The sequence below is a fragment of the Convolutriloba macropyga genome, chromosome 2 (assembly GCF_964194025.1).
Source record: "Convolutriloba macropyga chromosome 2, txConMacr16.3, whole genome shotgun sequence".
NCBI classification, from domain to species: domain Eukaryota; kingdom Metazoa; phylum Xenacoelomorpha; order Acoela; family Convolutidae; genus Convolutriloba; species Convolutriloba macropyga.
The window spans coordinates 45,553,039-45,567,578 of record NC_134469.1 but is presented as its reverse complement, the minus strand read 5'-3'; the positions used below and the strand labels follow the sequence as shown (position 1 = coordinate 45,567,578).

The following is a 14,540-nucleotide window of genomic DNA, read 5'->3' as shown; positions in this document are numbered from 1 at the left end:
TTCAAATTCTTTGAATTGTATAAAACCAAGAGAAGGCCAATAATAGCCCCAGCTATCGCTGTGCGGCTAATAAAAAAATTAGAATTCTACGCTGGATGAGCTTTTCAATGATATGGATCGGCCAAAATTGTCTGAACAAAAAAACCCATTTGAGTATATAATTCCTCCCGCCACAAGTGGGGTCAGAACAAAAATAAATGCTGCGGTTTTGATAATCCACGAGTAAAGTTAGCAAAAAACGGCAAGATTTTAATTACAGAGCACTCTCAATAAAAATGGAAGTAGGACTAGCCCATTTTGAGTTTACCAAGATTGTGCTAGTGGTTTTTGGGTGTGGTAATGATAATGGTAAAAAGTAATGGTGACTCAATATTTTCAGAGTTCGTTGGAACAAATTTTCTCACAACTAAGAAAAAAGGTGAGCACAAAAAGACAGGACCCAAATAACTGCACCCTTTTCGCTAACTTCATACTTTGTATTACATATACTAAAGCACAAATGATTAGCAGCTAATCTGCGGAAATATTTCGGACAAAATTTAACACTCGGCAATAACTGCTCGAACAGAACTTCTGTATTGTTTTGAACTCACCATAGTCAAATTTTAAAGTGTCACATTTAATTTTCAAGAGCTAGAATAACGATGCTACTGCCACGTTACATCAATGCAAAAATCTTTCATCTGATGCCAGCAAATACAAATCATTACAAACTATCAACAATGAAAGTGAATCAGCTCAAAGAATAGTAATGCTGAGCCGCAAAATTGAGCTCAACAGAGCTATAAGAAAAAAAATTTCAACAAGCGTACACGCATTATTGGCTTCATGATAGTCCACAATCGCCTTTCTTCAGCTATCAACTAATTCAGAAAGCCAAATTAACCAGGTATCACAACATTACTTACTCCCGATTTCAAACTTTCAGACATAACACAGGTTAGTCTGACCAAAACGTAAATAATCAACCATGTCAAGACTTCTTCCGACAACCTTGCCTTTAATCTTATTCATATTGGCACCAGCTGACACCTTCTACACACGTGAAGAAGAGCAAGAATGGGTCGCTTCAATTCTGAACCAAACTACCAACCACACGCCACATTCAAACATGCTTAACAACACCGTTTTCATCTGCCTTGATCTCTATCAGCTCTTGGGAATTGACGAGAAAGAAGGTACCGTTAATATCAAGTTATGGCTCTACATCACTTACTACCTTCCACATATAGTTTGGGATCCTGCAACTAACGGCCAATACTTTATGCCCCCTAATACCGTATGGGCTCCAGACATCGTATCTTATGACGCGACAGAGGTTGTTTTTGACGTGTTCAATCGGCAGTTAATCTCCTTTGATGGCATTGTGGTGGCAAGCAGCACTACCGTGAATGTAAAAGTTACTTGCAGCATAAGCGTGAGGCACTTTCCGTTCGACACTCAGGTAAAGGACCATAAAATTGATTTAAAATTTCTGATTTCAAGTTTTAATTCAATCGATTTTAACTCAATCCAAAACAAAATATTAACTATTTGGTTGATAATATTAAATTTTATTCCAAAAAGAACCGCTCGGCTTCTTAAAATCTCAGAAAGAAACTACAAACGAAAGTAAAAACGATTTTTTCAGACAACGGCGTATATAGTGCTCAGAGAACTCAAAAATATGCGATCGCGTTTACAGCAGAATCATTGTCGACACAAAAATCTGTTTAGGAATGTAAATTTTCGATGGGACAGTGGGTTCGCACGCAGTCATCGTACCGAGTATCTACAGATCCCACTTTCACCCACCCCACACAATTAGATCTCATCAGCTTTCGTCAGAGCGGCCACTGGCTCCTCATAAAACCAGTTAACTATTTCAAAACTTATCGCACCTTCAAAAACTTGACATATTATACCTACGACGAGATTGAATACGTTCTCAATTTCAAGCGACATCCTACTTTCTATGTTACTGTTATTGTTATACCCTCGCTCCTCATGGGATTCATGTCAATTCTGTCATTAATTCTCCCAGTGGAATGCGGCGAGAAAGTATCTCTGGGCGTCACAATTCTATTGGCTCAAGTGGTCGAGCTGCTTGTTCTATCTGACATTCTTCCCCCTGGTACATCTGACGACTTCCCAATAATTGGATATTTCGTAATATTTCTTATAATTCTTGTGTCCATTTCTGTCATTGTATGTGTTGGGGTCACAGCTGTTTACTACACCCCTCACTGTAAAAATGTACCCAAATGGATGGTACGGCTCATCAGCAGCCGACTCATGAGCATACTGTTTATTGCTAAGCTAAACCTGTCAGCTTGTGCGAATCAATCAGAAGACTTCAAAGAGGACCACAAGGAAATAAAGGCAAACGGACATGCGAATAAAAGCAACCAAGTGTCAGCGAATAAAAGTAACCAAGTCTCAGATACGAACATGTTCTCTCTCGACAGATTGATGAGACACCAAAAATTCCGCTTTGCCATCAACGAGGTCGGCTGGAAGATGTTTGCAGCTTTAATCGATAGATCTTTTTTCATTTGCTATGCCCTTGTGCTCATAGGTGGGACTTTGTATTTCTATCTATCAGCTATCGACGCTTGATATCGGATGAACTTATGCCTTTTAACTAATTTAAAACTTTTTTCAACTGCTAAAAAGTATCGATCTTTTCTGAGCCAAAAAAACTGACTATCAGACGACAATTCAGGAAATTAGGGCCAGTTTTATTCTACAACACTTCCGGGACTATAAAAATCAACACGCTTAGCATTGACCAGCTTCGGAACTAATAAAAAATTTCTCTTAATCAAGTTGAACGAACTCAGTATGGTTTTGGTTTTTTAAATCTTCTCATGTATAAGTAATTGTTCTTGACAATTACCGTTCCAGTTGTATGTAGCACACAGTTCATAACACAGATTTTGTGACGCCAACGATGTCAGTTAAACGTCAGTTTTTAATCCGTTTGCTGCCTCTATTAGCTGATCTCAAATAACCTTCATTTAGAGTGACACACACCCATTTGACCTTATCTCTTTGAATTAAAGTAAATAAAAGTCAATTTCAAAGTGAGGAAATCATTTTTGAGAGAGGTAAATAAGTCAAGTGTGACCAAAAACTTAATCACGCGAATGAACAAAAAAATCGCTCCACTAAGAGCGAAAAATGACGTCACGCATGCAATTCAGTTGAAATTGCATGAACGAATGAACAAAAAGTGGATGTGACGTCATTTGGTCGTAACAAAAATCATGACGACGAAATAAAAAAAACATAGCAGGACAAGTCCTGACGTACAATTCAAAGAAGTTTCATTGACTAAACAGAAAAACTAGACCTAGAATGGACTATGAGTGGATTGAGAAAACCATTTTAAAAAAATCAGATAAAAAATGAAAAAAAAACAGAAAATCAATGTCAAAATGCCGCATGTGAACAAAAAAACTACTAGCGAGAAATGAAAATTTAATTCAAACAAAAAACTAGGCCTAGAATGAGCTGTGAATGGATTGGCAAAACCAATTAGAAAAAAATTCGATCCAAAAAATCGAAAAAACAGTAAAAATCAGAGTGAAATTGCCGCATGTGAACAAAAAACCACTAGCGAGAAAGCGAATTTTTGTTCAAACACCATTTTCTCACTCTACTTGAAATTTAGAGCGAGAAAATTTCACGCCGCAAAACCACTCGCTTTTTCGCTCCACTTCATGTTTTAGCGTGACCAAAATCACTACTCCAATTTGACTTCAAAAATCATTTGTAAAAAACCAAGAGAAGGCCAATAATAGCCCCAGCTATCGCTGTGCGGCTATTAAAAAAAATTAGAATTCTACGCTGGATGAGCTTTTCAATGATATGGATCGGCCAAAATTGTCTGAACAAAAAAAACCCATTTGAGTATATAATTCCTCCCGCCACAAGTGGGGTCAGAACAAAAATAAATGCTGCGGTTTTGATAATCCACGAGTAAAGTTAGCAAAAAACGGCAAAATTTTTATTACAGAGCACTCTCAATAAAAATGGAAGTAGGACTAGCCCATTTTGAGTTTACCAAGATTGTGCTAGTGGTTTTTGGGTGTGGTAATGATAATGGTAAAAAGTAATGGTGACTCAATATTTTCAGAGTTCGTTGGAACAAATTTTCTCACAACTAAGAAAAAAGGTGAGCACAAAAAGACAGGACCCAAATAACTGCACCCTTTTCGCTAACTTCATACTTTGTATTACATATACTAAAGCACAAATGATTAGCAGCTAATCTGCGGAAATATTTCGGACAAAATTTAACACTCGGCAATAACTGCTCGAACAGAACTTCTGTATTGTTCTGAACTCACCATAGTCAAATTTTAAAGTGTCACATTTAATTTTCAAGAGCTAGAATAACGATGCTACTGCCACGTTACATCAATGCAAAAATCTTTCATCTGATGCCAGCAAATACAAATCATTACAAACTATCAACAATGAAAGTGAATCAGCTCAAAGAATAGTAATGCTGAGCCGCAAAATTGAGCTCAACAGAGCTATAAGAAAAAAATTTTCAACAAGCGTACACGCATTATTGGCTTCATGACAGTCCACAATCGCCTTTCTTCAGCTATTAACTAATTCAGAAGGCCAAATTAACCAGGTATCACAACATTACTTACTCCCGATTTCAAACTTTCAGACATAACACAGGTTAGTCTGACCAAAGCGTAAATAATCAACCATGTCAAGACTTCTTCCGACAACCTTGCCTTTAATCTTATTCATATTGGCACCAGCTGACACCTTTTACACACGTGAAGAAGAGCAAGAATGGGTCGCTTCAATTCTGAACCAAACTACCAACCACACGCCACATTCAAACATGCTTAACAACACCGTTTTCATCTACCTTGATCTCTATCAGCTCTTGGGAATTGACGAGAAAGAAGGAACCGTTAATATCAAGTTATGGCTCTACATCACTTACTACCTTCCACATATAGTTTGGGATCCTGCAACTAACGGCCAATACTTTATCGACTTGCCCCCTAATACCGTATGGGCTCCAGACATCGTATCTTTTGACGCGACAGAGGTTGTTTTTGACGTGTTCAATCGGCAGTTAATCTCCTTTGATGGCATTGTGGTGGCACGCAGCACTACCGTGAATGTAAAAGTTACTTGCAGCATAAGCGTGAGGCACTTTCCGTTCGACACTCAGGTAAAGGACCATAAAATTGATTTAAAATTTCTGATTTCAAGTTTTAATTCAATCGTTTCTAACTCAATCCAAAACAAAATATTAACTATTTGGTTGATAATATTAAATTGTATTCCAAAAAGAACCCCACGGTTTCTTAAAATGTCAGAAAGAAACTACAAACGAAAGTAAAAACGATTTTTTCATAGACAACGGCGTATATAGTGCTCAGAGAACTCAAAAACATGCGATCGCGTTTACAGCAGAATCATTGTCGACACAAAAATCTGTTTAGGAATGTAAATTTTCGATGGGACAGTGGGTTCGCACGCAGTCATCCTACCGAGTATCTACAGATCCCACTTTCACCCACCCCACACAATTAGATCTCATCAGCTTTCGTCAGAGCGGCCAGTGGCTCCTCATAAAACCAGTTAACTACTTCAAAACTTATCGCACCTTCAAAAACTTGACATATTATACCTACGACGAGATTGAATACGTTCTCAATTTCAAGCGACATCCTACTTTCTATGTTACTGTTATTGTGATACCCTCGCTCCTCATGGGATTCATGTCAATTCTGTCATTAATTCTCCCAGTGGAATGCGGCGAGAAAGTTTCTCTGGGCGTCACAATTCTATTGGCTCAAGTGGTCGAGCTGCTTGTTCTATCTGACATTCTTCCCCCTGGTACATCTGACGACTTCCCAATAATTGGATATTTCGTAATATTTCTTATAATTCTTGTGTCCATTTCTGTCATTGTATGTGTTGGGGTCACAGCTGTTTACTACACCCCTCACTGTAAAAATGTACCCAAATGGATGGTACGGCTCATCAGCAGCCGACTCATGAGCATACTGTTTATTGCTAAGCTAAATCTGTCAGCTTGTGCGAATCAATCAGAAGACTTCAAAGAGGACCACAAGGAAATAAAGGCAAACGGACATGCAAATAAAAGTAACCAAGTGTCAGCGAATAAAAGTAACCAAGTGTCAGATACAAACATGTTCTCTCTCGACAGATTGATGAGACACCAAAAATTCCGCTTTGCCATCAACGAGGTCGGCTGGAAGATGTTTGCAGCTTTAATCGATAGATCTTTTTTCATTTGCTATGCCCTTGTGCTCATAGGTGGGACTTTGTATTTCTATCTATCAGCTATCGACGCTTGATATCGGATGAACTTATGCCTTTTAACTAATTTAAAACTTTTTTCAACTGCTAAAAAGTATCAATCTTTTCTGAGCCAAAACACTGACTATCAGACGTCAATTCAGGAAATTAGGGCCAGTTTTATTCTGCAACACTTTCGGGACTATAAAAATCAACACTCTTAGCATTGACCAGCTTCGGAACTCATAAAAAATTTCTCTTAATCAAGTTGAACGAACTCAGGTATGGTTTTGGTTTTTTAAATCTTCTCATGTATAAGTAATTGTTCTTGACAATTACCGTTACAGTTGTATGTAGCACACAGTTCATAACACAGATTTTGTGACGCCAACGATGCCAATAAAACTTAAGGTTTTAATCCGTTTGCCGGATTAAAAATCACGATATCCGTAAGACGATACTTTTAAGAGTGGCGTTACAAAGGACAGAGAACCTCGCAAATATCATTATAGTATGTTTTATCCAAATAAAATTTCAAGCCCCAATAGAAAAGTTGCCCGATTATTATAAATCAGAAGAAAGAGCAGTTCCTTTACAATTGTGACCACAGTTCTACAATTCTCTCTCATATCCAGTAAACAAATAGAACAAAAACATTTAATAGATATCAGTTATCAACTAAGTATGCTCGGTAAAAAGGAGGCTCATCCGCATTCTTCCCCCACCTTTTATTCGCAGATATCAGATCTCCCTTCTGAAGAAATCGGTTCTCCCTTTGGAACAAAGTTGGATGAGTCCAAAACAAGGACAGAACGTAGCACCTTCCGCAAACGAAACAAGACAGACAGTAAATCAGACACCTTCATAATCCAACTACTAAAAATTCGGCCAGAAGCTCGCAAACAAAGCAAAATTTTGAGAACATTTCTCGCGCAAAATAACAAAACATAACAGACTAAACGTCGGAAGAATTGCTCTCGAACGACTAGTGAGAGCTCTAATCGATTGCAGCCTGCTTCAGTCGGGGGGGGGGGAGGGGGAGCCTAAATGGGACTAAGAAGTTCAATAGTGGGCTTCAAATAACCACAATAGAGGTTAACATATACCACTATTAAGATTTAAAGTAAAAAATGACACAAGTTTCGGCGCACTTTTCATTTGATTTTTAGTATTAAATTGCCACCAATTGAGTTCAGCTGCTTGAAATTGTGATTGAGAGAGAATTTTAGATCACGCAAAACGCAAAAAAGTCAAGGGCGCAAAACTCAATCGAAAAGTCAAAATTGTCAAGCGAAAATTCTGCATAAAAAAAGGTGTCCCGCTTTTTCACCCCTATTTATTTAACCCCCTATATTTTAACCCCGATTTATTCACCTATCCATCATTTAAACCCTCTATCATTTCACCCCGATTTTAATCTTTTGTAAAATAAGGACTATTAAATTAGCAGAACAATCATTTGGCCATGCCTCTCGGGCCACGGCCATGCCTCAGCGGCCCGCGGGACTTGATATGAAACTATCACAACCGAGCATGGGATTAAGTTATCTACTTAATTATGACAAATTATGCCTTTAATGTAGACCGCTAATGGGCGGGATGAAATGATAGAGGGGTGAAATGATATAGGGTTTAAATAAGAGAGGGGTTAAAAGATACGGGGTTAAAATATGCGGGGTTAAATGAATCGGGGTGAAAAGAAGTAGAACCAGAAAAAGACACACACGTTTACAATAATTGCTATGAACTTCGTTCAAGAGCAATTGAAAAAAATTTTCAAAACTACAACCGACTTTCGAAAGCAGAAAAGAACGAAAAATCCTTCGTAAATATCAATTACAAATTTCCACAGCTAAAAACAGTTTAGTTTTCGGTGAGCATAAAATCATTTATTCTTATGGCTTTGTCTTGGGCAATGATCTAGCAGTGAAAATTTCGGATGGTTAGCAATTGCTATAAACTATTGGTGCAGTCGTGTGCCTATTTTTTGTGCGAAACATTCATTGCAGCGACCTGGATTGTCGATCTCTTTCCTTTTAAGTTGCGTGTCCTAAACTGTCCCATGAATAACTAATAGCTAAACTCAATTGACGGCAGCTTACAAACGAAACTATAGAAAATTGCATGGATCAATTTTCCGCAACAAAATTTGAGGCGCAAAAAATATGTTTTTAAACAACGTAAGCTTTATTCAGATACCAAGCCGTGTCTAGACAAAACATGAGTTTTGTCAAGACTCGACTTGGTATCTGAATCAGACTTCCGTAGTTTTAAAACATAATTGTTCAATCAACATTATCCCTAAGCCCCCGTTACTTTTTCGAAACGTACATTTCCATACAAATTTGACTAAACAATAATTGTCTACATTAATTAGAAGCCACCAAAACAAGATGGCCAAGACTCGTATCAACTCCTCTTAAAACATGTAGCATTGAAAATATGTGAGGTTATGAGAAAATATGTGGAATTGAGCAATTGATAAAACTCTGAGACTTTAAAGCAAATAGCCAAAAATTTGAGCATGTAACAGATTCTGAAAGCACTTAGATTTCTTTTAAAAAAACTATGTAAATCTGATGCTTGCTGAAAGACTGGTTTATGTTGAATACATTTTCAATGTCCAATTTAAAAGGCGTGCGATGAAATACGCAACAAGTTTGAATGCAAAACAGAACGGTGAACTACTAGATTAGTCTCACAAACGGGACATGAGTTGTCCCAGAAGAGACTGAACAAAAATAGAGGCAAATTAGCTTCAGATCATGCAAGCAGGTTAAAAATCTGCAGCAAATGAATTGTAGCAATAAAAAAGTAAAAATCAAAGCTAAACAAGTTAGCGTTAACAAAATCCAAATATTCCAAAAAAAATCCAAAAAACTTTAAACCTCGATTATCCTTGAAATAAAAATCCAATAAAACTTTCAACTAAAATATTCTACTTCTGAACGGCTTTCTAATAATACCAGTCACAAGTCTGCAATAAAAATATCGATCAGCCAGAATTGACTAATTTGAAATAAATCACAAAAATATCATAGAAATAGTTTTAATGGTATTTTAGTAACTACAATCCACAATTGCGTATTTCTGGTCCCCACTCCACTCTTAACTAAACACTATTTTGTGTAAACATCAAATACTGTAGAATGTTTTGGAACTAAGAGGTATTAGAGACACAAGAGATACATACCAAGTGACACTTAAGATCAAAACAAACCCAAAAATGGTTAAGAAAATAAAAAAGTCACTCTGACAAAATTTTCGCAAACACTTTAAACAATATATCATATAAAAAGTGTGTTTTTATGTTAAACATTAATATTTTTATCCCAAATATTTTATCTCTATCTATAACGATGAGGCGAGCAAATTTTAAAACGCATAGCGCCCCCAATGCAACTCAAAGTAAACAATGAATAGCAAAAATAAATCACAATAACATCAGTAAAAAAGCCTAAAGCTTCAGCTCTAACGAATTGCTTCTTGTAAAAAAAATAAAAGGATCCATAAATAAATTTGTAATCGTAACGAGGACGACTTTATATTGCATTCTAAAAATTTGAGGTATGGATAGAATGAAAGTTAACAAATTTCTTTAGCACACAATTGATCATATATAAATAACTGGTGCCTCATCTGGGGGTGACATCCGAAAATGAAACTTAAATGGCAAAGCGATTGCTATTTGGAACGAAATAGACGTAACTCTCGCCAAAAGTCGGTTCCGACTTTGAAGATCTGTCAAAGAAAGCTTCTTAAGCTTTGGTTCATTTAAGCAAAAACTTTGCAAGGTCACCATCGCAAAAAAAGTCACCTAATTTAAAGAAAAAAACATGGCTGACAAGATTTTAAAACATATAGATAATCAATATCAATTTAATCTGTTGAAGTTCATTGTCAATTAGTTTGAAGCTGACAAGTCGAAAACTTTTGCTTCTGGACATTATTCGCAGACAAAATAAGAACAAGGAGGCTAGTTAATGTGCTATGGCACAAAATTCCGACCTCGCTGATCCACAATCTTGTCTCTATTGTCCACCAATTGAAGCAGATAGAGAGAGAGAGAGAGAGAGACTGCATTGATAGAATTAGTTCACAATTAAACTTTCATCGATTCTTAAAAAAGCGCACATGTCTGTACAAAAAAGAGTTCATACGAATGAGACAAAATTTCTTTATTTCAACTCTGATGCAATTTCTCAAAAAACATTTAAATTTCTAGTGAACATATAATTTCTCCAAAATACGAGAAGTGAGATCCGAAAAATCAACATCTGTCTCATCTGGAATTGAATCACAAACTTCAAAGTATGAGTGAATTATTGAAAGTAACAAGTGGCCTCTATTTAAATTCGATTACATTCTAAATTCTGAAATAAGGCTCAGTGCAGAAGTTACCCCATTAAAAAATTAAATTGCGACAACAAAATCTGATAAAATTCAAGTAGAGGTTACCCCAGGTATATAAGCACGGGGTAAGTCACGATTGAGGTTAGTCATGTTTGCTCATAAAAACCATCAAAAGATTGTTATCGCAATTTTTTACCAATTCAAACAGACATATGCGAAAACCAAATTTCCAAAAGCTGTTAATATTTTTGAATCAAAATTCAATAACACGCCGTTGTAAAATAGAAGCCAAAATTTTAACAACGCCATTTCGGAAAATCGATTTTATGTCAGCAACTATGGATAAGAACAAATAATTGCAAGCGACCAAAAATGACCTAAAAAACAAATGAGTGAAAAACCATTTAAAAATCAAAATTGTCCAAACTAAATGGTCTCAAAATTCATTTCGATGACTATCCAACAAATAACGAAAACTTTTGATTCAGATATGTCTCATTATAGATCTTATTGATGCAGACTTTAATAAAGGATATTGAAGGGCAAGACAAGAAAAAAACAACAGTCAGAATTCATATTTCACTATAATAGAAAAAAATCGTGTAGTCATACAAAAACGCAAGCTATGAAGTCAATCGATCCATAAGCTTCGTTTTCCAAATACAGCAACCAAAGTGATCTTTCAAAGATTTATAAGCGAGTGCAGAAAAAAATGACCTCTGCACTCACTAAAAATCCAAATTGAGAAGCAAATTCAAATAGAGGTCACCAAAGCTTGAAGCCAATTGATGGGAGATAATTCAGTATTGTCTTTGGAACTTAACAAACGAATATTCTAACAAATGACTAATCAAACCATACACTCACACATGCAACATTTAAAAAAAAACAAAACCTCTTCCTAAAACTTGAAACTTCCTTGAAATTCGGTGGTTGCCGAAACCAAACACATTAGCTATGAATTCCAGCCATTATTAAACTTCCTTAACGGCACTACAGCAACCAATTTGACCTTTCACAACCCACACTACAACAAACCTACAAAAACACCTAAGTTCAAAAGTTAACATTTCAAAATATATATTTAAACAAATAGCTTCAGAGGAATTAATACAATGAGCATTAAAAGAAATCATGAGGTCTTATTAGACCTCTCTTTCGTTAGAGATTCAACAAGACTGCTCAGTATTGGGACATCAGCATACATGCACCACTACAAATTCCATTCGCAAGCCTCGCAAAAATTCTTAAAGGGCAGATGTGTATGCACAAATGGGTTGATATAAGTTGAGTTCAATGTTTTTTATTTAAGTAGAATGGATACCAGAACAAATGGAACAACCGAAATTACATAAAATCCAATATTTTTCAATATGCATAACGACAATTCTATCGAGTGAAAAACTATATTCACCAAGCAACATAAAATGAGATACACTATTCAACATTTAAACCGTTTTCAAAATAATATTCAAATTGAAGCCTCTCAGGTAACGACTTCATAAATATTCAGCTTTCTTGGCCTCTAATTTATTTTGATTAGATGCTAAAAGCACACATTAGATTTATAATTGAGTGCAGGAAAAAAACCTCGGCACTCATTTATTTATCCAAATTGAGAACACAAATTCGAAGAGAAGTTACCAACGCTAGACGCTAATTAATGAGATATTTCAGTATTGCTTTTGGAACTTAACAAACGCATGTTCTAACCAAACTCACATATGCAATAATAAAAAAACAGACGACCAATGAGCTTTAGCAACCAAATCTTTCAATACTCAGAATGTAACAAACATACAGAAAAACTCAAATCTAAGGTCAAAACTAAAAAAATAAGATTTTATCAAAACAATACCATACGCTACAAACTATGAAAACTGTAAATTCCTTTAGAGCTCGTTAGAACAACAATGTCCCACCAGTTTTTGGACTCAGTTAAGAAAAAAGTTAAGAAAAAAGGAACAAAATAAGGACAAAATTTACAGAATTTTATTCAGAACTTTTAGCTTCAAGGTCAACAAATCATTCGTTGACCACAGACGAGTTCGAAAAACCGTATCTAATCACCAGTAAATCCGACGCATCCCAATTAGCATACTTCTCCAGAACACCCTGAGAAAAAAGCAAAGCAGAAGTCAATTGGCCGCAAAAAAATTCTCTAAAACCAAATATTTAGATCCAAATAAAAATCTGTTTTAATCCAAAAACCACGCTGCGACAAAGAATGGCCTAAAAATTGCTTAACGGTTAAAAAAAACCCGAAAACGCGGAAAATGGTAACATAATTGGAAAAATGGCAAAAATTTACAGAATTTTTTTTAAAAAAAATCCCAAAACGTGAAATGTGTGAAAAGTGAAATGTTCACAAAAACTTTAAACCTCGATAACTCCTCGAAAAGGACAAAACATTGAAAACTCTGGAATTCCACCCTGAAAGCACGACGAGCTTTCTAGTGATACCACTCACAAATCTCTGATAAATGTATCGACGGGCCAAATTGACTGAACAAAAACAGTTGAGCATATAGTTCCTCCCCCATAAGTGGGGTCGGACCAACAAGATAAATTTGATGAAATCACAGGTGATCTTATTATTCTCTTGAACGCAAAATAATAACTTATTCAAAAGACGTCTGATCTGAAAGTTAAACTAAGACAAATAGTTTGAATTGAAAAACATTTGGAAAAATTTGGCAAGCTAGAAACGATAATTGAATTGAAAGCCGTCCGTACAGTCATTCTCCAAGTGAGAAAATGCATTTATGATTGTGTAACATTTCGAAAAAGAGCAAATTTAACGTTCCGTAGATCATTCCAACCAAGAAAAATGCTTTTTAAAGTTTACATGCTGTACTAACTCAAGAGCTTGCTGTTCTGAAGCGGTCTCATCTGATTGACGTTCTAACACGGCTAATATTTTCTTTTGCTCCTCGGGACTTAAACCAGAAAGATCTGGAAGTGGAACCTCTTCATCTGTTTTCAATCGTTCGGTAGGTGTCAGAGTGCGAGGAGGCGATATTGCCACCTCGCCGTCTCCATTAGGGTTATACGGTTTCCGCGCTGTGGGCGGCACTGAAGCTGATCTCACATTAGACGACGGAACTGGAATCCGATTTTGGGACGGTGCGATATTGGGCGCCTGTGGACCGAGGGATTGAGATGAGGTAACATTGGAAGGCACAGTGTTAGGGGGCAACTTCAGGGCATTTTCAAGCGTTTCCGTGGGGTTAAGAGATTGGATAGATTCGGATAAAGAATTAACTTTTGCAGCAGCAACTCCAAAAATGGATGATATCATTATTAAGTAAGCTCATAACGCCCAACTTCACGCGATAAATGATTCATCTGAACTTCAGCGTACGGTCATCATTTGTCGATCTGAAAAAACAATTCGTATTAAAATTACTTCTCGCCCGAGTTGTCTCCTTTCTCTGAAAGAGAAAAGCCCAATAACCTTATATTCTTATTAAAGTATTACTTAGAAATAATATTCTTGATGAACTGATATCAACATTGCAACATCTCAGAAAAACTTCTTAAAATACAAGTATTTTTGCAAACAATACTTAAAACATGTGTTATGTAATGGGGGGTCGTGACGTGATTTGGGGGCACAAACGGAAAAGATGCAAAGAAAAGAAGAATGAGATTGACACCGTATACCATAATTCTAAAAATTTATCAATGAATTGTCGCACACAATCTTAGCATATAAAATTTTAACGATAGGACCATCTTTGCCCGGAAATAATTCAATCGCTTCAAAATCTATTCAAGTGCACTTTGCTCACAGCGAATAGTGTGACGACAAATTGTTGAATAGACGATTTGGATCTTTTCTACTAGCGCCCCCAGCCCTATATAGCCATTATTTGGCACCCCACGAAATCTAAGTT

At 36.2% G+C, this 14,540-nt stretch overlaps 3 protein-coding genes across 3 annotated transcripts in view; 2 read left to right on the top strand and 1 right to left on the bottom strand.

The window, feature by feature from the left end:
• LOC142358703 (uncharacterized) overlaps positions 1 to 14,018 on the bottom strand; it is a 389,942-nt gene extending 375,924 nt beyond the window's left edge. The window contains exon 1 of the mRNA XM_075410229.1: positions 13,503 to 14,018. Coding sequence (XP_075266344.1) covers positions 13,503 to 13,942 — 440 coding nt within the window. The 5' untranslated portion in view covers positions 13,943 to 14,018. The remainder of the gene's footprint in view (positions 1 to 13,502) is intronic.
• Positions 971 to 2,634, top strand: LOC142335538 (acetylcholine receptor subunit alpha-like). Its single transcript, XM_075384077.1, has 2 exons — positions 971 to 1,444; positions 1,717 to 2,634. Exons 1-2 carry the CDS (start codon positions 971 to 973, stop codon positions 2,596 to 2,598), a joined length of 1,356 nt encoding a protein of 451 aa, XP_075240192.1. The 3' UTR covers positions 2,599 to 2,634.
• On the top strand, positions 4,475 to 7,271 carry LOC142335310 (neuronal acetylcholine receptor subunit alpha-6-like). Its single transcript, XM_075383757.1, has 2 exons — positions 4,475 to 5,191; positions 5,466 to 7,271. Exons 1-2 carry the CDS (start codon positions 4,712 to 4,714, stop codon positions 6,345 to 6,347), a joined length of 1,362 nt encoding a protein of 453 aa, XP_075239872.1. The 5' UTR covers positions 4,475 to 4,711; the 3' UTR covers positions 6,348 to 7,271.
• Positions 14,019 to 14,540: the final 522 nt, after the last annotated feature.

Bases quoted from the DNA above. Each gene is read 5' to 3' on its own strand.
- LOC142335310 (XM_075383757.1), top strand. From the start codon at position 4,712: ATGTCAAGACTTCTTCCGACAACCTTGCCTTTAATCTTATTCATATTG. The intron at 5,192-5,465 runs GTAAAGGACCAT...AAATCTGTTTAG, and splicing joins ACTTTCCGTTCGACACTCAG to GAATGTAAATTTTCGATGGG.
- LOC142335538 (XM_075384077.1), top strand. From the start codon at position 971: ATGTCAAGACTTCTTCCGACAACCTTGCCTTTAATCTTATTCATATTG. The intron at 1,445-1,716 runs GTAAAGGACCAT...AAATCTGTTTAG, and splicing joins ACTTTCCGTTCGACACTCAG to GAATGTAAATTTTCGATGGG.